The sequence below is a fragment of the Molothrus ater genome, chromosome 26, assembly GCF_012460135.2.
Source record: "Molothrus ater isolate BHLD 08-10-18 breed brown headed cowbird chromosome 26, BPBGC_Mater_1.1, whole genome shotgun sequence".
Classification (NCBI taxonomy): Eukaryota; Metazoa; Chordata; class Aves; order Passeriformes; family Icteridae; genus Molothrus; species Molothrus ater.
The window spans coordinates 954,496-980,759 of NC_050503.2; the positions used below are offsets into that span (position 1 = coordinate 954,496).

At 51.6% G+C, this 26,264-nt stretch overlaps 1 protein-coding gene across 1 annotated transcript; it reads right to left on the minus strand.

Moving 5' to 3' along the window:
- FZR1 (fizzy and cell division cycle 20 related 1) lies at positions 1-25,261 on the minus strand. The gene is made up of 14 exons (XM_036399349.2): positions 25,158-25,261; positions 13,516-13,655; positions 13,021-13,146; positions 12,733-12,796; positions 11,425-11,552; positions 10,929-11,011; positions 10,315-10,498; positions 10,050-10,115; positions 9,558-9,660; positions 7,768-7,952; positions 6,174-6,407; positions 5,453-5,557; positions 4,215-4,307; positions 1-3,176 (listed from the first exon to the last, which is right to left on the minus strand). Exons 2-14 carry the CDS (start codon positions 13,582-13,584, stop codon positions 3,135-3,137), a joined length of 1,482 nt encoding a protein of 493 aa, XP_036255242.1. The 5' UTR covers positions 13,585-13,655; positions 25,158-25,261; the 3' UTR covers positions 1-3,134.
- Between the last annotated feature and the right edge of the window lie 1,003 nt (positions 25,262-26,264).

A 26,264-nucleotide genomic window follows, 5' to 3' on the forward strand; every position in this document is an offset into this window, starting at 1 on the left:
TAAATTCATAACCTGTTTAATGACAGTTCAATTGCTTTACATGAAAAAGTTACAGCGTGCTCCATGTTTGTTTTCCATCACATGACACCTGGGATACAACGATGCCACAGACTGTCACCCAGCTCTGGGAGGACCCTGTGCCCGAGCCAGTGCCCACAGGTCACACACACTGACACATCACCTCGGCTCTGCCCTTTTCTCTCTTGAGCAGCAGGTGACAGTGACAGTAACACCCTGAGACACTTGCACAAACCCACCTGCACACGGATACAACTGGGAGCTCCTGCCTGGCAGCAAGGCAGAGAAGGTGGCGGTACCGGGCTGACAGTGAGGTCAGGGTGAGCAGCCTGTTCCTGCCATGCTCTGTCACCAACACGTGTGGCCACACAACAGCCCTGGCCTGGCAATCACTAACCCTGGCCTGGCAAGCACCAGCCCCCCTGCCAAGTGCAGTAAGAGAAGCCACCACGAGCCAACCTTCTCCCAAGGCAGACAGAAAAGCGAGATGTAGACACAAGATGCAGCTTGGAAAGTCCTTGGCAAGAAGGGACAATGGTGGGGGACAGAGCAATGAGGAGCTACCCCTGCTGTGCAGCTGGGAGCACTGGGCAGTGGCTGCAGGGCCCACCTGGCACTGCCCACCCCACAGCACTGCCACTCCCCCCAGCATCTTCTGGGACTCCTTGAGGAAGTTCCCCCATCACAGGGGGAGAGGCAATTCCACTCCTGTGGAGTCCCAGGGCGCTGGGGTACCCAAACATCACCACACTCACCATACACCCCAGCTGGGTGCCCTGCTCCCTCCTACTCCAGAATGGGCTGAGCCCTCCTGTGCGCCCCCAGCCCAAGCACCTCCACCCTGCCAGAGGAGAAGGCAGTGTGTCCTGGGGGTCTGCACAGTGCTATTTAGTAGGAGGCAATCCACAACAGGAAAATCCACAGCACAGCCACCAGCCTCCCCAGCCCCCCTGAACGGCCCTTTCCCCAGCTGATGACACCCACAACAGACCATCTCTTCCTGCAGATGACCCTTTACTTCAAACCCACTCCTCAACTGAATGATCCAACTCAATTTAACACCTCCTGGGTGCTTTCGGGTGCTCCCAACCCACAGTGATGTGGAACAGAGCCCACAAGTGGAACAAACAACACAAGACAGGCCTGGGGGTGACTTCAAACCATGCCTCACATCCCCTGGCCAGAGCTACACTAAAGCAGTTGCACTTAAACAGTGTTTCAGAAACTCCATGATAATTTCATTTTGGTGGCAAGTGAGACTGTGAGATGACAAAGTGGCCTGTGGGCCTGGGAGACTCGGAGCTGGCAGGGGGCTCCCAGCACCAGCTCCTCACCAGTGACTGCCAGTGTGTGTGACACAGGCACAGCACCAGCAGCCTGATCCCAGCACCAGCTCCTCACCAGTGACTGCCAGCGTGTGTGACACAGGCACAGCACCAGCAGCCTGATCCCAGCACCAGCTCCTCACCAGTGACTGCCAGCGTGTGTGACACAGGCACAGCACCAGCAGCCTGATCCCAGCACCAGCTCCTCACCAGTGACTGCCAGTGTGTGTGACACAGGCACAGCACCAGCAGCCTGATCAGGCATGGGCATGGTGGCACACGTGGTCCAGGCTGCACTGGCCTTCTCACACCTTGGCTCACCCTAAGGATACTGGTGGGACTGGGGACAGGCAATCATATTCCTACCACCTGGTTTTAGGGAAAGAAGGGAGAGCAGACAAAACAACAAAGGAAAAAAAAAAAGAAAGGGAAAGCATTACCTATGCAATCTACAGAGAGAAGACAAGTCTATATACACAGCCAGGGAATTCCACAGGGGAACAGGAAGCAACACTCAGAGAGGGCAAGGAGGCAGGCAGGGCCTGGGCAAGGCAGGCACAGGCACAGGTCAGATGGAACAGGCTGTGCACCTGACAGCTTCTCTTAAATTAAAAGCACCACAAACACACACACACACACACAGAGCATTTGTGATACACCCCACGGGCTCCAACACCAGCAGAACTCTCGTCCCACACAACCTAAAAACCCCAAACCACACACCAAAACTCAAGAGCAGGGCCCTGTGTGGGACTTGGAGATAACAAAAAAGCAACACTGCAGCCCTGCTTCAGGAGAACCCCTCTTCCAGCCAGAAGAGGCCCTGCTCACCCCAAAAATCAGATCTTTAGGATTTATTTTTTTTCTCAAACACATCCCAACTGCTTTTGGCCTCATGGAGACTCCAGAGCAAGGCACCCACACAGCAGCACCAAAGGAAGCTCCACATGCACAGGTGGTTGGGTGGGTTTCTTTTTTTATAAAGTCCTTGCTTCTGCTCTCTGGTAACTCCCAGGATCAGCCCAGAAGATGAAACAGCAACTGAAGAACTTCACGAATCTGCTCCCTTAGAGGTGAAGTTTTTTCAAGTCTCCTCCAAAGTCTAGAGCCACAAAGTGTATTTGTTCGGAGGCAGCTGTCAAGCATGCCCAAAAAATCAAGCTGTCTTATGGAATGATCATGTCAAGTACTACAGTACCTGTCTGGGGGGAAAAATAAAGAAAAAAAGGAAAATAGGCAGTTCTCCAGTTTCTTCCTGGAATGGGGATACCAGGCTATGAACAAAGCCCTTAGATGCCCAGCCTGGAGCTGTGCCCCTCGCACCAGCTGTACCGGAGCAGCCTGGCTGGCTCCTGCCTCCAGAGATGGCACTCTGGGACACAGAGCAGCACGTCAAACCCCTTCCCACAGCAGCAAGGATATGCTCCTCTCTTGCAGGAGGCACACCATGGCAGTGGGATGGCCTCGGTCCAGTCTCAATGGTCCATGTCACACGAGTCCTCCCCAGCACCATCCCGACGGGCGGAGGATGCAGGGTTAACATTGCTCTTGTACCCGTTTCCCTTTATGAAGGATGAATCCAATAACCTTTGGCAGTTCCCTCCCCTCCCCACCCCATCCCAAATACTGCCCAGCCCTGTGGGTCACAAGCACATATTTAATGAGCTGGGTCCTCCTGCAGTCCCACAGCTCTCTCTCCCCTTGGCTGGGCTCCGGAGGTCCATGCACGCCGAGGGAGTGGTCTGATCCTGGAATGTCAGGCTGTAGGTTCCCGGGGCACAGGGAGGGGGTTTATCGTATCCTGGTGAAGAGGTTGAGCACAGATACAGACTCCTGACAAGGGAACACAAAGCAGGGGGTAAATAGCTGTTAGTCCACATGCTTCTGGGTTGGTTTGGTTTTAACCTGGTATCTCTAGCTCAGGGCATGATTCCAGCTCACAAATCAAAGTCCAACACCATAAATATTCCCATGGGTTTCTTCCAAATGGTAACATGTGTGCAGCTGACCAGAGTGCCATTCCCAGAGCTCTGCAGGCAGGTGTACCCCAGAGATGGCAAGAACTGGGAGACCCCCAGGATCAATGCCAGCTTGTCCCAGACCCCTCCTCCAAATTCCCTCTGCCAGGGATCCAAGAAAGTTCTCAGAGCATCAGACACAATCTGCTTTTGGTGATGCCAAGTTGTCACTGGCAGAATCCATGATCCCATTTTCATCCAAACCCCCATTTTAAGCAGTTTTGTAAAGAGGCAGGGGATAATCATGGAATCACAGAATGGTTTGGGCCTCAAGGGGCCTTAAAATTCATCTCCTTGCACCCTCTGCCATGGGCTGCTCCAAGTCCTATCCAACCTCGCCTTGGATCTTCCAGGGATCCAGGGGAAGCCACAGCTGCTCTAGGAAAATTGTGCAGGGGCCTCTCCATCCTCACAGGTAACAATTCCTTCCCAATATCCCATCTAACCCTGTCCTCTGGCACTGGGAAGCCATTTCCCCTTGTCCTGTCCCTCCAGGCCCTGGTGCGAAGTCCCTCTCCAGCTCTCCTGGAGCCCCTTTAGGCACTAAAAGGAGCTGTAAGGTCTCCCTGGAACCTTCTCTTCTTCAGCTGGACACCCCCAGCTCTCCCAGCCTGCTGTCACTCGAGGGCTCAGCTGCTCTGCTCTGCTCAGCAGCCCTGGACCAGCCTAGAGAGGGATGTTGTGTCACACCAGCCTTGGGCACAAAGGGCAACCTTTTACTTAAATCTCAGCAAAGTTGAATCCTTCACTGCCCCAGCCCTTGATCTGCAGGAAGGGATCAGGGAGGAGGCAGCAGAGCAGAGCCAGTGTGGCCTGAGCTGCCCCAGGCAGCAGCCCCCATGCCTGGCCTTACCTTTGTCGAGCGAGTTTTACTGAAGACGTTCCAGAAGCGTAAGGTTTCGTCTCCAGCTCCTGTGACAATGGCCTCCCCATCAGGGGACATTGCCTAAGGACAAGACAACAACCTTTAGCACCTGTCACATTTTTGAGGCTGAAAACAAGACTTAGTTGGAATGCAGGAGAGATTTAACTGTCCTTCCTACTCGTGGTGAGAAGCCAGCTACCTCCACTTTCAGGTGCCTCATGCAGCCTCAGGTGCAATTTGGGCCCTGGCACCTTATGGTGCAGCTGTGGAACACATGGGGGGAGTGTTGTGGAAAGAATATTTGTGTTAAGAAATCCAAGCCATGTGTAACTGAGGCTGTTCCTCCCAGGATTATCAACCTGCCTGAAGGCACAAAGATGATATGACTGGATTTTCTGGCTGTATTGGTTGCTTACATTGGGATCTACCTCCCAAAACATTATCAGCATTTGTCAGCTCCATCATGAACTGCTGACACCCCCATGTAACAGTAACAGCAGATATGAGATGGATCAGGATTACCCGCAACAAATGTTGAATTCCCTGGGCAGCAGTCATCAGTGAAGAGGTGTGAAAGTCTTCTGGGAGCAAGGAGAGAAGCTTGTGTTTCATAAAATCACAGAATCCCAGAATGCTTTGGGTTGGAAGGGACCTTAAAGCACATCTCATTCTGCTCCCTTCCACTATCCCAGGTTGCTCCAAGCCCTGTCCAGCCTGGCCTTGGACACTACCAGGGATGCAGGGGCAGCCCCAGCTGCTCTGGGCAACCTGTGCCAGGGCCTGCCCACCCTCACAGGAAGAATTTCTGCCCAATATCCTATCTAACCCTGCCCTGTGGGAGTCTGAAGCCATTCCCCCCTTGTCCTGCTGTTCCAGATCCTTTTCCAAAGTCCCTCTACAGGTCTCCTGGAGCCTCTGAGGCACTGAAAGGTCTCCTGGAGCCTTCTCTTCTCTAGGCTCAAAAGCATTTTCTTAGAAGAAAACTCAGATGTTTCCTCAGGAGAGTTTGGCAGGCTTTACTATCATTAACAAAGCCTCACATTTCCATAGCAGCAAATCCAAGTGTCCCTTGCAGGCACGGAAATGTGTCAGAGTTTTGCAGTGCTCATGGGGAGCGTTCACATTCCCGCCCAGGCAACTTATGGTGCCACTGGCACTGCTGCTTTGGGTGCCAGCTGGGCACACCTACAGCCAGGTGAGCAGCCAGAGCCACGGCCATCACTCACCAGGTACAGGACTCGATAAGAGTGCCCTGTGAGCTTTGCTACTTGAGTTAGCGAGGGGTATTTCCAGACGAGGATCTGGTTCTGGGAGTATCCGTGGGTGCTAACCTGAAAGGGGAGAGGGGAACATTAATCGTAGAATCATGCAATTGTTAAGGCTGGAAAAGACCTCCAAGATCATAAAGTCCAACAGTCTACAGACTACACCACTGCTCTGGGCAGCCCATTCCAGGCCTGACCATCATGAAGAAATTTTCCCAATAGCCAATCTAAACCTCTCCTGGTGCAACTTGAGGTCATTTCTTCTTGTGCTGTCACTTGTTACCTGGAAGAAGAGCCTTAATTCCACCTGGCTCCACCCTCCTGTCAGAGGAAGAGAAGGTGCCCCCTGAGCCTCTTTCTTTCCAGGCTGGAGCCCCTCAGCTGCTCCTCAATAGATCTGTACTCCAGCCCCTTCCCCAGCTCTGTTCCCTTCTCCAGACATGCTCCAGCCCCTCACCGTCTATCTTGTTGTGAGGGGCCCAAAACTTGACGTGTTTTCTTGTTGTGAGGGACCCCAGCACCTGAGGTGCCTCAGCAGTGCCCAGAACAGGGGGGCAGTCACTGCCCTGGTCCTGCTGGCCACACCCTTGCTGGTACAAGCTGGGATGCCCTTGGCCTCCTTGACCACCCGGGCACACCTGGCTCATGCTCCCCACGCTCCCCAGCACAGGGAAGGACTCACCAGCTCGTTGGCGTGTTTGGACCAGGCCAGGTTGCACACCTGGGAGCCGGTGTCGATGCACTGCAGGGGCTGCCCCGTCAGCGTGTTCCAGAAGCGGATGCAGCGGTCGGCTGTGCCCCCGCCCGAGGCCAGCAGCCCGTGCTGGTGTGGGGACCAGGCGATGGCTTTGACTGCTGCCAGGTGCTCTGTGTATTGCTGGACGGGACTCAGGCTGGAGTGATTCCAGACAAGGAGCTGGCAGAGAGAAGAGACATGATCAAACCTGTGCCTCAGCCATGTGTCCACTACACCCACGAGGCACAATGGGACTGATGAGGGTAGCTGGGCAACAAGCTGATTTCCCATAGCTCTGCTCAGACATGCACAGCTCCACTCTGCACTTCACAGAATCATGGAATGGCTTGGGTTGGTTCAAGCTCATTTAGTTCAAATCCCTGCCAAGGGCAGAGACACCCTTTAGCAGACCAGGTTGCTCTTAGCCCCATCCGACCTGGCCTTGAACACTTCCAGGGATGGGGCAGTCACAACCACCCTGACACCACACTCAGCTGAGGAGCTGTCCTAACCCCAAGCCATGTGGCAGGAACAGGCCCTAAGATAAGGGAATAAATCTAAAGAAACAGCATCACTGAAGGGGGCCTCAGACCCTGCTGTTGTCTTTCTGGCTGTATCATTCCAGAACACATCCAGGAATCTGCTCAGCTCATTAGGAGTTATTCTGAGCAGGAGGAACTCGGTCCAACCATGCTGTCACACAGGCACTGGGCACATTCCTACCTAGCAACCCGCTCCAAAGGGCTTGGAACCTGCTTTTTTCTGACAGATGCTTCTCCCATATGGTGCTCAGTAAGCTGCAAGCCTGCACTACAGGTATGAGAACTCACAGAGCTCTACCTCAGATTCCTGCTGCATACAAACATTACTGCAACAAACGTGACCATACACTACCCAAACAAAGCCAGGAAGGGCAGCTTAGCAGTGGCTTTGTTGAACTCAACCCCCTGAGCCAAGCTAGAGATTTAATTAGCCAAATACAGAAGCAAAATTAAATTTGCCTTTTTCATTTTATTAGGAAGAGAAGACTGAGTAGAAGCTTAGCATGATTTATATTTGGTCATGGTCCAACAACCAAAACAAAAGTCCTTTTCAGAGAGGCCAAACATCCTTAAAGAATCACTGAACCATTAAGGTTGGAAAGGACCTTTAAGATCGAGTCCAACCTTTGACCTAATCCCAACGTGCTCAGTAAACCATATTGCATATCCACTTGTTTTTTGAACACTTCCAGGAATAGCAACTCCCCCACTGCCCTGGGCAGCCTGTTCCAATGCTTAACCACTCTTTCAGTGAAGAAATTTTTCCCTAATCATAGAATCATACAATACTTTGGGTTGGAGGGGACCTCAAAGCCCATCTAGTTCCATGCCCTGCAATGGGCAGGAACACCTTCCACTAGACCAGGTAGCTGCACATCCTGTCCAGCCTGGCCTTGAACACCTCCAGTGATATAATAATGTCCAACCTGACAACATTTCCCCTCGCCCTAGAAAGAAAGGGGTGTGACATTTCCCATGACCCCCTGGAAGGAATGTACCTTATTATCGTTCCCTCCAGAGGCCAGGAGCTGGTGGTCCGTGGACCATTTGAGCCCACAGACCTCCTGCCTGTGTCCCTGGAGCCGGCGCTCCGACTGCAGGGGCGGGGTGCGGATGTCGCGCTGCAGGATCATCCTGTCCCGGCTCCCGGACGACAGCTGGTCCGCGTTCCACGCCAGGGCACCTGCAGCAGGGACAGAGCTCCAGAGGCTGCTCTAGGAGCCACTGAGGCTGCAGAACACCTCTGAGGTCACCAAGTCCAACCCTCAACTCAGCACCACTGTGATGGTGTTCACAGGGGCTCTTGGATGAGGGAAGAGGCGAGGATCTGACTCCATGTTTCAGAAGGCTTGATTTATTATTTTATGATATATATTACATTAAAACTATACTAAAAGAATAGAAGAAAGGATTTCATCAGAAGGCTAGCTAAGAATAGAATAGCAAAGAATGAAAACAAAGGTTTGTGGCTCAGCTCTCTGTCTGAGCCAGCTGGGCTGTGATTGGCCATTTATTACAAACATCCAACATGGACCAATCACAGATCCACCTGTTGCATTCCACAGCAACAGATAACCATTGTTTACATTTTGTTCCTGAGTCCTCCCAACTTCTCAGGAGGAAAAATCCTGAGAAGGATTTTCCTTAAAAGATGTCTGTGACACACCACTGCCACGTTCACCACCAAAGCATGTCCTTGAGTGTCACATCCCCATGACCTTTAAACACTTTTCAGGCATGATGACTCCAGCACTGTCTGAGGCAGCCAGATCCCATGATTTGCAACCCTTTCTGTGAAGAAATTTTCCCAGTATCTAATCTTAACCTCCTCTAGCACAGCTTGAGGGCACACCCTCTCATCCCTGGGAGCACAGCCCAACCCCCACCGGGCTCCACCCTCCTGTCAGGAAGTTGTGCAGAGCCAGAAGGTCCCCCTGAGCCTCCTTTTCTCCATGTTGAGCCCTTCCAGCTCCCTCAGTTGCTTTTGGTGCTTCAGTCTCTTCCCCAGCTCTGTTCCCTTCTATGGACATGTTCCAGCCCCTCAATGTCTTTCTTGTTGTGAGAGATCTAAAACTGACTCCAAGATTTGAGGGGGGTCCTCAGCAGTGCTCAGCACAGAGGGATGGTCGCTGCCTTGGTCCTGCTGGCCACATTATCAAGTCCAACCCTTCCAGTCCTGCAGCAGTTGGTAAGCAAAATGCAGCCATCAGAGCTGCCAGGGTTTAAAACCAAAAAATGCTAACAAACCTCAAACCACTCCTTACAGACCTCCCTTACATCCTTCTCTGGAGTCCTAAGATCAGGGCACAAATAGAGGTTCCCTGAACAGACTGACTGCAGGTATTACCAACCTCACATCACAGTGCAGTAAAGCACAGAAACATTTTGGAATGTGCATGGATTTCCCAAATCTCGCCCCAGAGCTTAGATTCACAACATCTCTGAGTAGAAAAAAACAGCCCTCCAAAAAAGGGAACTGGAAATCTCAGTGTGAAGCTGCCAGCAGAGCTGGAAACTGGAAGCCAGCAGCAGTGAAGAGATGTTGTAACCAAACCCAAAAAGCCTCAAGCAAGGAGGAAACACCTGCTGCAACACCCAACCACCATCACACCGAGATCAGAACACCAGAGTTATGAGATGATAATATTTTGAACCTGCTCAAGAGGACAGCAGGGGATAAATATTAATGCTGGTACTCTGAGTTCTCTATTTCCAGCAGATCCCTGGCTACCAAAGTTCCATCAGGAAGAAGTGACCCCTCAGAGCCCTCTGCATCTCCACTCCTTACCAACTCTGGCTGTGTGTCCCTCCAGCATGGAGAGCTTCTTTCCTGCAGCTGCATCCCAGATCTGTACAAAGCCCTTGTGAGTGCCAACGGCCACCAAGTTTCCCTGCACAAACAGAGAGCCAGGATCAGCACAGCCAGGAAGTACAGTCAGAAAACTGAAAGTTGAGGAGAAGACTTGACATAAATCCCACGAGATGGAAAGCATCCAGAGCTCTTCCATTTGACATGTTTTTCCCTACTGAGAGGCCCAAGCAGCCTGTCTGGAATATATTTATTGTAACATTTTATTGTCAAGAGCTGAAGAAGCAAACTGGCTCTTTCTCCCTCCCACTCCTCTTAGCAACGCCTGGAGAACCTCAAGATACAAGAGGCTGCTCACCATCCCCTCCCTTTTAGCAGAGAAAAACCAGCTCAGGGAGCTAACTACAGCTATGATGACAATGACTGTGTGACCCATGTGTCAGCTGTCCCTGCTGACAGTGTCATACTGACCCGCTCTGACCAGCCCACGGATGTCACGGAATCGCCTTCCACAGAGAGGTCACACAGCCGCGTTACCTTCAGAGAGAGGAATGGGGTAAGGAACGTGGCTTTGTCACACTGGCTGTCCCACAAACCAGAGCTGTGCTTGGGATAGAGCGTGACAAGTGCTGAAGCCCTCACACAGCACATTCCATAGCCCTGGAATGCTGGAAAAACCCTGGAAAAACCCTACATCAATGGGCAATTCAATCTTCAGACACTCGTGACCATTTACCTGACTCGTACAAGCACTCCACAGGTAAACACAAGTCCCAAGGCCAACGCTGAGGACATTAAGAGAGGACCAGTCCACCAGGTTCAGGTAGAAGTCGTCCTGCAGCTCTGGGGCATCCAGCACTTTGAAAGGAATCTTGGAGATTTTCCGAGTTGGTTTTCGAGGTGATCTTAGCAGCTTCTGACTGTTTACAAAAACAGATAAAAAAACAACTACAGGAATCTGCACATCATAGCAGATGGGAGGCACAGGTGCAGCCACTCTTTATAGAGCACTCTGAGGTTTCTATAGAAATGCAGACAAAAAGGCTGTACAACCCTTTTTCAACAGCAAGATTGGAAGGAATTAGGTTCTGCTTCTACAAAGGAGCTATGAAGCAGAAAGGTAAACTGATTACTGAGAGCTGACCAAGACATGTCAAGCACATAGACAGGTTGGGCACCTGAAGAAATTCTTAGAACTTGACTGTTTTATTTACTATCTCTCCAGATTTCCAAACCCAATTCACATTTATTTTAGAGCTTTAGGCAGAAGTCCTAGAGAACCTCACTGCACCCTCTGTCCCCTCTATCCCAGCTCTTCCCTTCTTTTAGTTTGCAGAGGATCAGTGTTACCTTTTGTTGCTGACAGGAGACAGGGAATAGGGTGAGACCTCATTGCCATCATCCGGGCTGGAGCGTTTTGTGCTGAGTGAGTACTGCATAAAGAAACACCTCGTGAGGACCCTGGCATGCCCGAGGCCTGGGCATCACTCCCAACATGCACTGGTGCCAAGCTAATTCCAACACACAGTTTTTCCTTTCCCAGGTGCTCCAAAACCATACAAAACCCCCCAGCAATGCTCCAAGTCCAAAAGCCTGATTTGGCCACTCACCACACTGTCCAAAAATCCTGGCTCACACAGCTTTCCTGCCAGCACAAACACAGGAAGCACACTGCTTGCTGCACACTCAGGTTCCCTTTGCAGGCCACCACATTTGTTCTCAACAGCTTACCTCAGCCAAGCCACAACACCAACTCACTGCACGAGCAGCCTGGCAGAGCCCTGTGCTCTGGTTCTTGTGCCCCACACACAACCTCCACTGGTGCTAATGCAAGTAACCAACTCACAGTGAAGAGAGATTTCTTCTCTGGGGTGGATGGCTGCAGCCTCCTGTCCTCTGTCTGGGGGTCCTGCACCTTCTCAATCCCTGCTCCCAAGAGTTCATTCTTCAGCAAGGCAGAGTAGGCAAGGCCATCTGTAAATGCAAACAGGCACTGAGCAGAGAGCTCAGAGCAGGAACAGCAGGGAGTATCAGGATCATGTGTGCCTGACCTGGAGAAGGGAAGGCTCCAGGAAGACCTTAGAGCCCCTTCCAGTACCTAAAGGAGCTCCAGGAGAGCTGGAGAGGGACTTGGGACAGGGCCTGGAGGGACAGGACAAGGGGGAATGGTTTCTCACTGCCAGAGGGCAGGGCTGGATGCCTGGGACAGTGGAATGTGTCCCTGCCATGGCAGGGGGTGGAAGGAGATAGGCTTTGAGGTCCCTTCCAGCCCAAACCAGCCTGGGATTCCATAATAAGGCCTCGATCTTGGCCTTATCACCGAGTGATGCAAGGGAGTGCGGACAGCTCAGTCCCTCTGGGAGACAGAGTGCCTGAATGCCCGGTCAGCTCGCAGCCGGCGCCGCACGACACCCGTAGCGAGCTCAGTGATTGTCAGCTCTTGAGTGATTCTCAGCTCTCTTAGGATTTCAGCTCTTTGCTTGCTCGCTAGGGCTCCTTTGGCTGAGGCAGAAGCAGATGCGAGAGAGGAGAAGGAGAGGTCCTGGTGTTCTACAGCGATGGTTTATTGGGGGCTCTGTGAAGGGTTCCAGCGACAGCTCTTCTTCTGTCGAATGGGCTAAACCAGCCCCTTTTTATAGGGTATAGGGGGATCCAAACTTGTCCAATAGTAAGGGTCAGGGAGAATGGCCTATGAGGTTACAGAGATAAGGCTAAGGGGCGAGGGGTTGGAGACAGGAGCTTATTTTGCTGCCTCATCATGACTCAGCAGCTCCTACTGTTAAGTCTCAATCCTCCATGGAGCTCTCGCCAGCTCCCTGGGGTCTGCTACAGGATTCCACAACTTGTACTCTCACAGAGTCTCTTAATAAGCCTAGGCCCCCATTTAAAATCAAGGTTAGTAGCAAGTTTCCCCTCCTTCCACTCCAGCAGGAAAGTGATTTCATGACACAATAAACCAAGGCATAGAGACAGCCTCTTGCATCCAGACACCCATCAAAAGCAGTGAGCTGGTACTCACTCATGATGTGGGCATTTCCCAAAACACCAGCATGAGTTTTGGCATAAGCATGAAAGTGCCAGCATGGCCTTAACTTCCCCAGCAGTTTGCAGTCAGAGCTCTGGGCACTGCCAAGCAGTAGAAGGGTGGTCTCACCTTTGCCAGTGTCTGATGTAGCATCTTTTGCTTTTCTGTTTTGGCTTGGTGATTTTTCATTTTCCTGAAATGGAGAAACATGCCATCACCATACAGAAACCTCAGGGTATATGGTGAAATAGCAACTGCAGGGAGCATAGGGTTTGAGGACACACACTCAGTGGAACTCTTCTGGGGCTGCAGAAGAGCATGGTGCAGAAGGTAAGCAGAACAATCATGCCAGCCAAAACAAAAGTACCACTTCCTCGGTTCCAAGGCTGAGCTGTAGGAGAAGGGAGCAAAACTTACATTTATTCTGTGGAAGTTGATGCTCCAGTTGGCCCCAGCTCTTGAGGGAATGAATCTGTCACCATGCTTACTAGGAGAAGACATTGGAGAATTGGAAGGTGTCAAGGTTCTTCTCATCTCTGCTACCTGAATTAAAGAAAAAAAGACACTGAACTTACTCTTGTCAAGCCTTAGAGTTGGTTAGTTTGTTAGGCCTCAATTGTTTATGTTACACGTGTACTTGCTGAGATTATGTATTAAAAAGGTATTACTGAACTCCACAAAAATATCTTCACCCCTTTTTGCAACCTGAACTGAGGTTATATATTCAAAAGCTCTCTTTAAGTGAAGCTATTTGGGTATTCATAGAACAGCTGAGGAGTTCACACCTGCTCACAACACAACAAAAGACTGTGGTTTGCTTTGAGGAGGTGCCAGGTCTTTCAAAAGCTCAAGGAAAACAGTCACAAGTGAGACAGTCAACATAACAGTGAGCCTGAGCCCATCTGTACTCACACAAGGCATTGTGTTCTCGTTCTGTATGTTGATTTGGCGTAGGAGACGTCTCTCATAGTCCTGATCCATGGTGGAAGTGGCTGGAGAGATCAGCCGGCTCAGGAATTTATGTTTGTGAAGTCCAAGCAGTAACTAGTGTGCTGCAACAGACAGGAGAGAACAGCAAAATGTTACACTCTTCCCTGCTGAAACAGCCTCCCCAAAGTCTCCTAAGCCTGTTCTTTGAACTTGAGACTACTTTTCCTATCCAGAGCATTGGTGCCAAACTTGTGTGACACTGAAGAATGCAGGCAGCCGGTATTTTGTGTCTGACAGGATCTCAGCCAGTCCCCACCCCACCTGGAGCAGGGATTGCCCCCGGGCCCTGCAGCAGAGTTTGGCAATCCTTCAGAACAAGGGCATGAAGATTCCAGGAACCTGCAGCCTGTCCTGTCCAGGCACTGGCACCAGCTGCACAGAGATGTGTGGCTGCCCTATTCATAAAAGTGTTCAAGGCCAGGTTGCACTGGGCTTGGAGCAACCTGGTGTACTGAAGGTGTCCCTGCCCATGGCAGGGGGTGGAATGAGATAGGTTTTAAGTCATTTCCAACCCAAAACACTGTGAGATTCTGTGATCCCACTGCTCAGGTAAGGGGTACAGGAGCAGTGCTGAAGGTGGGATGCTTTTAGCCATGTCAGAAGTACTGCAGACTTTTAACACCACCCACTGGAGAAACACACTAGGCACACTAGGCATCTAGTAGTCCAGTGAACATTCCATGTCTGATGCCTGCACTATCCCAAATACTCCTCCTGGCTGGCACAAAGCTTGCTCACTCACACAGCTATACAGTCTATAAGCAACATTAACGTCATTTAAGCACATATTTTAAGCATACATTTTAGGACAGAGCTGCTTCATAGTTGAGATTTGCCTGGTAAATTAACATGTGCATCAATAAAAATTAGATGAGCTGACACTTGTGTGAGAATACACAGTCACAACCCCTGCCAAGCCCCAAGGGCAGAGAGCAGCACCCCCAGGGTCCAGCCTTACCCATCACACACCTTGTGTGCCTTGTCCACAGCTGACATGGGCACAAAAACACCAGAGGAGACTGGTCAAGTTGGTCTTTCAACCCAAGATAAACACGTCCAAAGGCAAAGGTACAGCTAACACATAAGCAAATTCCCACAACACACAGGCATCTGGAGGCTGTGCAGAACATAAAGAGATTTTCATTCCTGTTATTGCATAAACATTTATGGCACCTGGCCAGAGTCCCAGCTACACAAATGGAGGCGCCTCAAGATACAAACTTGTGGTAGAATCTCGGAGGTAACTGCACACAAAGCTGTGCTGGGAGGAGGCTGCCCAGGGAGCAGCTGCACAGTGCCCCACTCAGGGACAGCCCTGCACTGCCTCCCACTCCCTCCTGGGAAAAAGCTGCCTCCAGGAGCCACAGACCTGCCCAGGGCTTAACAGTTAAAAACTCAGGGCAAGTCACCAAGCTGCAAGGGGTCCAGCAGTACACGCTGCAGTTCAGTAAGATGTGATGAACTTTTACAATACTCTGTGAAATAAGCTTGAAAACAAGGCAAAGCACACAGACTCCACACTGCAGAGCTGATGGCCCTGCACCTCAGAAAGTTACAGGAAATGGGGGGACATCAAGGTGGTGACCACTGGGGTTCCAAGGGCTCCACCTTAGGGCCAGTTCTCTCAAATGTCTTTGTAAGTGACTTGGGGGCAGGACTGGAAGGTCCTGAGTAGGTTTGCCCGGGAGGAACTGCTGACATTCTCAAGGGCAGAGAGGCCACAGAGAGAGACCCTGACAAATGTGAGGACTGGGAAATCCCCAGCCGTGTGGTGTTTAACAGGGCAAGTGTTGGATCCTGCCCTGGGATGGGGCAGCCCTGGCTGCAGGGACAGACTGGGAATGAGAGGCTGGAGAGCAGCGCCGTGGGAAGGGCCCTGGGGGTCCTGGTCAGGGGCAAGTTGGATCTGAGTCACTGCTGGGCCCTGGCAGCCCCAAGGGCCACCCTGTGCTGGGGGCACCAGGCCCAGGGAGGGATTGTCCCACTCTGCTCTGCCCTGGGGCAGCCTCACCTCCAGTGCTGGGGGCACTTTGGGCACCACGAGATCAGAAGGAGCCAAAGCTGTTGGAGAGTGCCCAAAGGAGGGACACGGAGCTGGGGAAGGGCTGAGGAGCAGCTGAGGGCACTTGGCTGGTTCAGCTGGAGCCCAGGAGACTGAGGGGAGGCTCCTGGGGGCTGCAGCTCCTGCCCAGGGCAGGCACAGGGGCAGGGGCTGAGCTCTGCTCTGGGACAGGGACAGGAGCCCAGCAAGGGCTGGAGCTGGGCCAGGCCTTGGCATGGAGCTCAGGGCAAGGTTCTGCCCCCCGAGGCTGCTGGGCACTGCCCAGGCTCCCCAGGGAATGGTGCCAAGGCTGCCAGAGCTCCAGGAGCTCCCAGGGCTGCTCAGGGTGGGGTTCTTGAGGTGCCTGTGCAGGGATGGGGCTGGGATCAATGATCCCTGAGGGTCCCTTCCAGCTCAGGAGATCCTGTGGTTCTTTGAGCCATGCCATTTTTCAGTACCAAAACTTGGACTTTTTACAAATGCTAAAATGCTTTTCTTCCTTAACATTAAGAATGCCAACACTTTTACAGGAGCATCCCTGAAATAGACAGTGCCAAGCTGGTTCTGATCACACCTGCTTACCTCTACCACCTCCTCCCCCAAGCTTTTCTCTTTTTTAATTTAACACATTACTCCCATATGTTCTTTCAGCGTCAAAACTGGAGAAAGCTCCCAAATTTAACAGAGATCAGCTTCCACCAAATGAAGCAGAGTCAGAGACGACATAATTGCAGTGAAAAGTTAGAAAAGTCTGTGATGCTATTAATAAAGCAGATTTAGAAAATAAAAATTAGTGCATGCCATATCAAACACTCTCCCTCGTTTTGAAGTTTACTTACCACCACCCTCACCGACCCACAAGCTACCAAATGTGTGTCTCAAATGAAACAGTTCAACAAAATGCCCCCTCCCCCCTTTTCTTTTTTTGGGGTGTTGTTGTTTTAACACCATGAGTAAGAGAGCTCAGCCTGCAGAACCCACACGAGGAGCGTGATCAGCCAGGGAACACCACACATTTAAGTGTTCTCCCAAAATGGCTCAGCACAGTATTCGTGAGATCCAGATCCAGTTACACAGCAAAGAGACATTTTAAATTCTGCATCTGAAACACATTTGACTATCAAGCTTTCCAGTTCCCATCTGCCCAAATTTCACCTACAACTTTCACTCAGAAACACAGCACAGATTGTTCAACAGAGAGACTGCAGAGGCAGAACACAGCAGTGAATGTTCAGCACCTGAACAGTGACATGTTTTTACCCCAAAACTTGTGCCACTAACAAGCCCAGGGAGCAAGCAGCACCTCTGGTTTGTGGTATGCTCTTGCTGTCTCTAAATTTTTCCATGGGAAGTGAGTCCATTTCCCCCAAATCAGGTACAAAAGGCTTTGCCAGAAGGACTTGGGGGTGTTGGTGACAGCTGCTCAACATGACCTGGTGTGTGCCCAGGTGGGCAAGGCAGCCAATGGTCATGGCCTGTATGAGGCACAGTGTGGCCAGCAGGACCAGGGCAGTGACCATCCCCATGTGCTGGGCACTGCTGAGGCCCCACTCAAATCCTGGCGACAGTTCTGAGCCTCTCATAAGAGGGCTGGAACATGTCTGGAGAAGAATGGAGCTGGGGAAGGGGCTGGAGCACCAGGAACAGCTGCAGGGAAGCTCAGCCTGGAGAAAAAAGAGGTTCAGGGGAGACATTCTTGCTCTCCACAACTCCCTGACAGGAGAGTGCAGCCAGGTGGGGGCCAGGCTGTGCTCCCAGGGAACAAGGGACAGGACAGGAGCAAACAGCCTCAAGCTGTGCTAGGGGAGGTTTAGGTGGGACATCAGGAGGAATTTCTTCATGGAAAGCATGATCCAACACTGGCACAGGCTGCTCAGGGCAGTGGTGGAATCCCCATCCCTGCAGGGACTTAACAGCTGCGTGGATGTGGCACTTGGGGACACGGCTTAGTGGCGGTCTTGGCAGTGCTGGGGGGATGCTTTGAGTTGATGTTAGAGGGCTTTTCCAGACTGAATGATTCTGCAAGCCAATGATGTGTGGGCTTGAGGCTCCCTTTAAGTTGAAGAAATAAAAGATCTTGAGGAGCTACATGTGTTACATATTCTTCAGACACTATTTTGTCACTAATTATGCAGTTTATGCTTGGAGAAGAAAGGTGGGATTTGGTGGAAGGGTTTGGATCCCATGAGAAGAATTTGTATTCTGACTTTATGTTTGTCATGCACCGTCTGTCCTGTCTCTGAATTGGCTGGATTCTCTCACAGCTCATTACCTTCAGAACAATACTTACAGGCAGAGTTACAGTGCTGAACAAGTGCCTTTTGTTCTTTTTATTGACCCAACCTTCATGCATTCAAACACAAAGTGTTTTTTCTTGGTATGGCATGTTTTTAATAAGCCAGCATGCAGAACACCAGGCCTGGCAGGGAAACAAGGGCAGTAATTTTGCAAAATTATTTCTGTGGTTTGAGGCAGGCTGTACCTGTTTGGATTCTCCAGCACACACTGAAGGAAGTGTAAGAGATGCAGGTTGGTTCTGTCAATTCAGACATGCTCTGCTCAAGCAGTTCAAGAGCTGGATGATTCCTGACCCTTTTTTATTCCAGAAATTGTTCATCTGCCTTCTCTTCTGGAAGGTATTTGGGTGGGTAAGTGTTTAACACAAGAAGTGCTGATGAAAGTGAGAGACTTGGAATACCAAAGACAGGATGTAAATGTAAATGCAGATGTAAAGCTGAATATATTTCCTAATTTACACAGGGCCAAAGGAGGGGGGTAAAGGATGCCTTGGTAACTTCAATACCATCAATGTTATGTTGATGCTTTATTTTGAAGCATTTCAGATCTGAAAAAAGTTGCCTGGAGCTTTTCTTACTAGTGAGTCTTAAATAGACCCCAAATTTATAGTCAGCAGGTGCCTGCCCACACCCAGAGATGCTGCCTGCTCTTTGGGCCTGTATTAAATGGCAGAGGCTTTAAGGTAAAAACACATCACTACTCAGGTGTTGAATGTTTCCAAGATCTCTGGAATAGCCCCATCATTTGCTAAGGAGAAAATTACACAAGTACTTAGTCCTCCAAGTTATCACCAGCAGGGCTTAAAATCAAACCTGGACGTCCTCCTTCCCCAACTCCAAAATTTTAATCTTCTTTTGATTTGACTAAACCTGATCACAATACTTGCAAATCAATAAGGCAAAGCCCTCAGCTGGCAGCAGAAGTGGCAGTTCCTCCATCCCTGGCAGCTGCAGTGTCCTGGCCCTCATGCCAGCTTCAGGTACTGACCACATCACACAAAAAACCTAACTTGGCCCCAAAGGGTTGATGGTTTTGGCTGGTTCAGTAAGCATCTCCTCCTCCTCAACCTGGACTACTGCAGACTACTACCAGTTATAGATTCCTTTACAGGTTTTTGAACAAGCAGTAAGGGAAAAGAGTTAAAAATACCACCAACAAAAAAAAGCCAGGCCATAGGTTTTAGCTGTGTAATAGTCAAGACTATTAGGAATGCATTCATGCCAAGACTTCACAGGACAGCCTTTGGGAATGAGCAAAATACTCTGTGCTTGGCCAAGCTCAAGCAGAGCTTGTCCACATTTAACCCACAGGAACATTACACCAACCGTGCACACCTTTTCAGGAATTGGCCTCCTTTCAAATCAGCAAGAGCACCAAAAGTTAAAGTTGTGTGTTTTACCAGTATTTACCTTTTTAAAGTTACAAGGACGTAATTTGTTACCCAGAAATTTACTAGGGTATAGTGTGAGAAGCATTTATAAAATCAGCCATTTACCCCTATGCAATGGGAGCATCTAAAGCTTTATTTCAAAACAAACTACAACTTCTGCCGCCTTGCCCTCATCAGAGAAGCACATTCACAGCTTTGTACAACAGAAATCACACTAATGACAAGTAAAAAATTACTCCAGTGTTATGGTGTCAGATGGGATCTTCACCATTAGTCCTCACACTCCTGAAGATGCAATACTCCACCAAAACCCAGGATGCTGGACTATGGCAAGAGCCATCACACCACAGCAGTATTCTTCAGAGCATAGGATATAGGTGACTGCTCTTCACTGAAGGTCCTGCAAAATTCCCCATTTTTCTGCCTTTCCAAAGCATCTTGCTGAGCACCTCCTGCCCTGGGCACTCAGAAACACATTTATGCACTCACTGCCATCAGTCTTACAGTGCCCCTGTTCCAAAAGTGCCAGCTCTTAGTGACCAGCAATACACAAAAACTGAACTCCAGTTTCATTTGAAGGCACAGTGGTTCAAGGGCAGAGCCAAACACTGACTGCACATCCTGCCTGCACTCAGCCACCCAGTCTGGAACAGGAGTACAGAAGCTGGAGATGTAAGTGAAATGCACAGTGATCTGTGCCTCCCTTCACTTCCCATGGCAGAAAACATCTCTCCTTCCTCACAGGCAGAAAATACTCCCCTTTCCTCACAGGCACGGGCCCAACCTGCAATCCAGATCAGAGGTGACAAACATTTGACCTTCTGTACCTCCACCTGCACTCACAGACAAGCTTCAAGTCTTCCCACAGCCCTCCATGACAACTTCAGAAGCTGAGGTAAAGCTTCACGTCCACCATCCCAAAGTGATGCACAATCCCACCACAATGACAGAGAAACTCTGACTGGCAAACCACAAACATTTAGGGCACTCTGATGACCAAGACTGCAGGAAGCCTGCAGGAGCCAAGGATGCAATGCTCATGACACAGAGCTCTGCTTGTGGCCTGGACTATCACGAGCCAGCAGAAACTCAGGGTTCTAAGACCTTCAGGAAACAGCAAAATCTCTGTCTTTGGAAGGGCCTTTAGCAAAGATAAACACTGGCAGCCCTAATCACAGAATCCCAGAATGGTTTGGGCTTGAAGGCACCTTGAACCTCATCTTCTTTCACCCCCTGCCACGAGCAGGGACACCTTCCACTACCTCAGGTTGCTCCAAGCCCCAGCCAACCGGACCTTGGACACTCCCAGGGATCCAGCCACAGCTGCTCTGGGCACCCTGTGCCAGGGCCTCCCCACCCTCACAAGGAACAATTTCTTCCTAATGTCCAATAAATCTTCTCAATACACCATTAAAAGCCCAAAAGGTTTACACCAGGATTTTTGTATACACAACACTTGCTCTTAAATGCAAGTGCTCCTCGAAGGGGACACTGCAGAAAGCCCACCAGGAACATGACTTGCTGCCTCTCACACAGATGATGTTCAGGTATCACCATTGCTTTCAGCACAGATGTTCTTTCTAAATCCCTTTTTTCTCCATGACTAAAGGAAAAAAAAAGTGAAGATGATAGTCAAGTCTGTACTCCAAAGACCAGGCTATTTTCAACCTTTCAACTAAAACTCAAATACAAGCGATGGCAACTACAGCAATCAGAACCAGCAGCTGCCCCACCAATGCAGCCACACAGCAGCCAGGCCCCTCACTGAGGGGTTCCAAATTTGCCTCAGCCAGTTTTTAGTAAGTCAGGAGAATTATAGGGTTGTTATTTTACCTTCATAAACGACGTTTTCATTCAATACACATCCCACTGCAGCGTAGCATTGTCTCTTGGCAGTGCAGAGCTTATCCAAGCAGACATGACAACCACGCACTCAGCAGGGGATTTCTCAGAAAATCACCACTATTAAGCCTCTATTTTATTGCTTGCAGGTGGTGATTATTTCACCTTTTCACCATGATGCTCTGTAAATAAGAGGGACACACTTGTTCCCAGGGAATACAAAATGCAGCATGAAGCCCTCAGCAGCACAGAAGCCTTGCACTGGGAAACAAAGCACAACACACAGGGTCACTTTGATGGCACCTCTTGCCCGTGGGCCAAAAGGCCCCTAATTAACAGGAAGTCTCCTTAAAGAGCTTTATCTGCTACAAAAGGAAAACAAACAAGAGGCAGCAGCAGGAACACTCCTGTTTCAGAGATGCAGTAATTGGCCAAGGCACCTGGTGAAGCAGCACCTGCAGCCCTGGGCTGTGCTGGCTGTCACCTGGCTGGGGATGCTACAAGGGCTGGGGTGAAGAGCAGGTTCAGCTCCTGCAGGTCTTGCCTGAGAAACACCAAGTGCTGAGCAAGTTCTACTGCTCCCATTTGCCAATGGAAGAGGCTCCTGCTGGTCCCCATGTGCTCAGGCAGCACAGCCCAGGACCCCATTCCTTCTGCAGGCTCATTCCTGCACTGGGGAAGGGGCTGGGTATGATTTCCCCAAGGTACTTCTTGCCAAGGAAAGGACATGTACAAATCTTACAATGTTCTGCTTTGAGATTTCATCTCAGTCCAGGACATAACCAGTGCCAAACGAGGCAGGGCCCGATCAAACGCCACAGTTCACACTGCCTGGCCTCCAGAACTCCCCTTAGATACAGAGCTGAGATCTGGGTAGTTGCTGGCCTCCACAGAGGGCCAGTTACAGCCACAGCACTTCTGTTTCCACCCTCACCTGGAGGGTGTTTTCCCCACACAAACACGTTTTGTACAAGTCACTGGACAGACAGGAAAAAGAAAGGTTCTGCTTTCAACCAGTATATAATGACACCTATTTTGGTAATCACCTAGAAGACACTGACTTATTTAATTATCCTGTGTAGATTCTAAGAATCATTTAGGTTGGAAAAGCCCTCTAAGACCAGAGTCCAGCTGTTCCCCCAGCACTGTCAAGGCCACCACTAACCATGCCCCAGGTGCCAGATCCACGTCTGTTAAATCCCTGCAGGGATGGGGACTCCACCACTGCCCTGCATATCCCAGTGTTACAGGCAATCACAGGGTGGGACAGGTTGGAAGGAACACAGTGATCATCTGGTCCCACCTCTCTGCTTAAACAGGGTCATCCCTGAACACACAGCACAGGATTGTGTCCTGACATTTCTGGAATATCTCCAGTGAGGGAGACTGCACTCCTTCCCTGGGCAGCCTGTTCCAATGCTCAGTCACTGCACAGGGAAGTTCTTCCTCACATTCAGGTGGAACTTCCTGGGTATGAGTTCCTGCCCCTTCCTCTTGTCCCATTGCTAGGCCCCACGGAGCAGAGGCTGCTCTCTACTCTGAGCCCTCCCTGTGGACACTGAGAGAGAGGATGAGGGCTGAGGTCCCCTCTCAAGGCTGAACAGACACAGCTCACTGAGCCTTTCCTGAAGAGAGAGATGCTCCAGTCCCTTCAGCATCTCTGCAGCATTCACTGGACCTTCTCCAGGAGCTCCACGTCCCTCCTGCCAGAACTGGACACAGCACTCCAGATTTGCCTCAGCAGGGCCAAGCAGAGGGGCAGGATCAGCTCCCTCAGCCTGCTGTCAATGCCATTCCCAATGCACAGCAGGATCTCCCTGGCCTTGGCCCCAGGACACAGTCTGTGGTTCACCAGGACACCCAGGGCTCTCTGCAGCTGGTCCCAAGCAGGTCAGCCCCAGCCTGGACTGGGCTTACTCCTCCCCAGATGGAGGATCCTGCCCCTGCCCTTGCTGAAGTTCTGACAGTTCCTTCCTGCCCACCTCTCCAGCCTGTCCAGGCCCCTCTGCAGGGCTGCACAGCTCTGGGGAGGATTGGCCACTGCTCTTGCTCTGTGTCAGCAGCTCAGGAGGCACCAACCCCTTCATCCACTGATGGATGAGTTAAACAGCACTGGGCACAGGAACCTGGGGGGGGGGCTGATAAAAAGGAAGTGGGGATGGACAGAGTGAAGTACTTGGATCTTAGGGACACAGGGTCCTTAGAAGTTTTTTAATAAGTTTTTACATGTTGGTCACTCCAGACTCAAAGAGGACTGACTTATGAGCAGAAAAAAGGACAAAAAAAGGCTACAGAGTCTGCATTTTATAACAACTTACAGAACCTTTAGGGCTTTTGCTTGCTTATGTTTAGTAGTTTCAATTCTTGGTCTAAGCACATTTTTCATATGGCTACTGACTTTAATAACATTCAGTTTCCCTTGAAAAAAATCCACAGAAGACAGTTATCCAATTATCTTGTACATCCAAGTGGGTAAAGACAGCTGAAAGCAGCAGATTTATAGATACACACTCTGGTAAGGCTTCCAGTAAAGGAGAAGTCAGTGCACTATAAGCAAAGATTAAAAATTCACCAGCAGCCCTGTCCTCGGAGCTTCACTGAAAGGTCAGGCACCCAAAACTCTGCTTCATCATAACACCTAAGGTACTGAAGATGCAACAGTGCCCCTGGACAAACTTCAAAAATAAACCATAGAATTTACAAAACATGACAGCCTCAGTCAACAGCCCCAGAAAACTCTGCTTTTGTATTAATTATAATAATAAAAAAAAAACCAAAAACAGACTAATACAAAATTATAGAACCCCACAATGGTTTGGGCTTGAAGGCACCTTAAACCTCATCTCCTTCCACCCCCTACCATGGCAGGGACACCTCCCACTGTCCCAGGGTGCTCCATGCCCTGTCCAGCCTGGCCTTGGGCACTGCCAAGGAGGCAGGGGCAGCCCCAGCTGCTCTGGGCACCCTGTGCCAGGGCCTGCCCACCCTGCCAGGGAACAATTCCTGCCCAATATCCCATCTAACCCTGCCTTCTGTAAGTGGGAAGCCATTCCCTCTTCTCCTGTCCCTCCAGGCTCTTGTACAGAGTCTCTCCATCTTTTTTGTCGGCTCCTTCAGGTTCTAGAACTCTGCAGTGAGGTTTTGTTGCTCATAGCCCAACAATACCTTCCCGAGGTGACACCAATGTGACCTGACAAACCTCCCTGCCCCAGCAGAACCTTCTCACCACCTGAGGACCTTCAGCTCAGGCTGATCCTGCATACAAATCCCACGTGCAAAATGTCAACAACAGGTTACAAACACCCTGACGAAACACACAGTGATAACGAGCTCCCTCAGATCCCAGAGCCATCGGGTGGGCAGGGGTACATCCGCCGAGCTGTATGTAAACAACAGACTGCTGGCCAAAGTTTCTGCTGCTGCTTGGCAGATCCACCCCACTGAAATCTCTGTTACCGTTTGTGTTATCAACTTGATCAAGAACCCAGAGTTAATCCAAGCTCTGGTTCTTTGCGTCTTTCCCCAGCGGTCGAGGGCACACGGACCGAGCGAAGGGCTCACACCGTGAGCTTCCAGGTGCTTTGCACAGCCCAGCCCCGGCCCCCGCTGCAGGTGCGGGATGCCCGTTACCAAACACACCGGAGCGTTGGGGCTCACCGGCCCCGCCGTGACGGGGCACAGCCCGCCTGGGCCCGCAGGAACCGGCACAGACAGGGCCCATCCCCGCCGCAACGGGCGGGGAGGGAGAAGCGGGGCTGCTCGGTCACCGGCTGCCGAGGAACAGAGGGAAGGAGAAAGGGACTAAAGGAGACAAGGCACCCACAGCCCCGCCCGGCCCGGCCCGGCCCGGCCCCTCCGCACAGCCCAGCCCGGCCCGGCCCGGCCCACAGGCCCGTGCCCTCGGAGGAAAGTGCGGCACCCAAGCCTGCCGCAGGCCCCCCGCCTCGCCGTGCCATGCTCCGCACGGTGCCCCGGGCACTGCCCCGGCCGTACCTGCCCCGGTGCCGGTGCCACCAGCCGGCCCGGCCCGGCCCAGCTCCGCCTCCTCCGTCAGCACCCGCCGGCCCCGCCGCTCCACAACATGGCGGCCGCCCCCGCCCCCGCGCGGGGCACGACGGGAGCGCGCCCCGCCCGCCACTTCGAACACACACAGGAAGCGGCGGCGCGCGGCGCCATGGCAACGGCCCCGCTGACGTCACAGCCGGGACATGACGTCATGGCCGGCCCCGGTGTTTGAGTGTCCCTCCCGGGAGGGCACCGGGCCCGCACTGCTGGGGCTCTGAGGGGCCCTTGGAGTCCTTAAGGAGCCCCTTGGGGGCACCTCTTGGGGCCTTAGAGAGTTCCTTCGGTCGCTGGGTGTGTGTGTGTGTTCTTGGGTGCTTGAGGGAATTCTCTTGGTCCTTGAGGGGCTCTTAGGAGCGCGTCTTGATCCCGGGAAGGGACTCACCATGTCCCTGAGTCCTTAACAGGGTGCTTGGGTCTTTGGGGGGCTCCTTAGTGGGAGTTTCTTGGTCCCTGAAGGGGTTCTTGGGTCTCTGGGGGAGGTTATTGGGTCCTTAAGGGGGCTGTCAGGTCCTTGGAGGGCCTCTTGGGTTCTGGGGGTTGTTCCTCGCCCCTCCAGAGGGGGTGGGATTCCTGTGTCCCCCCAGAGATTGTCTGTGACTCAGTGTAGGACCCCCCACGACCCCACAGAGTGTCTGTGCCTCCCCCATTCCTGCTCTCTGATCCCCGTTGCTCTTCCCAGAGAGTTGTGGGGTCAGTGGGGAAAGCCAGTTGTGTGTCCACCCCCTCTTGGGAGGGCACTGGGGCAGGGGTTGCTGCTCAGCCCCACATGGCCTGGGAGGAGCCGGGGCAGGTGCTGCAGGAGGACTCTTGGCTCTGTGCCCTTCTCAGCGCTGCTGGAACCCCCCAGTTCCTGCCCATGCCCACAGAGGGGCTGGTGCTGGGGGCCCGGGGTGCCTGTTGGGGAGCAGAGGGGTTCCTCCCCCCAGACTGTCCATGCTCTGGTGACCCCAGTGACCATCTCATTGTTACCCTTCACAGCACAGCCACCCATTCTGGCCCTACTGCAGCAATGCAGCGAGCTGCATGCAATCCCTG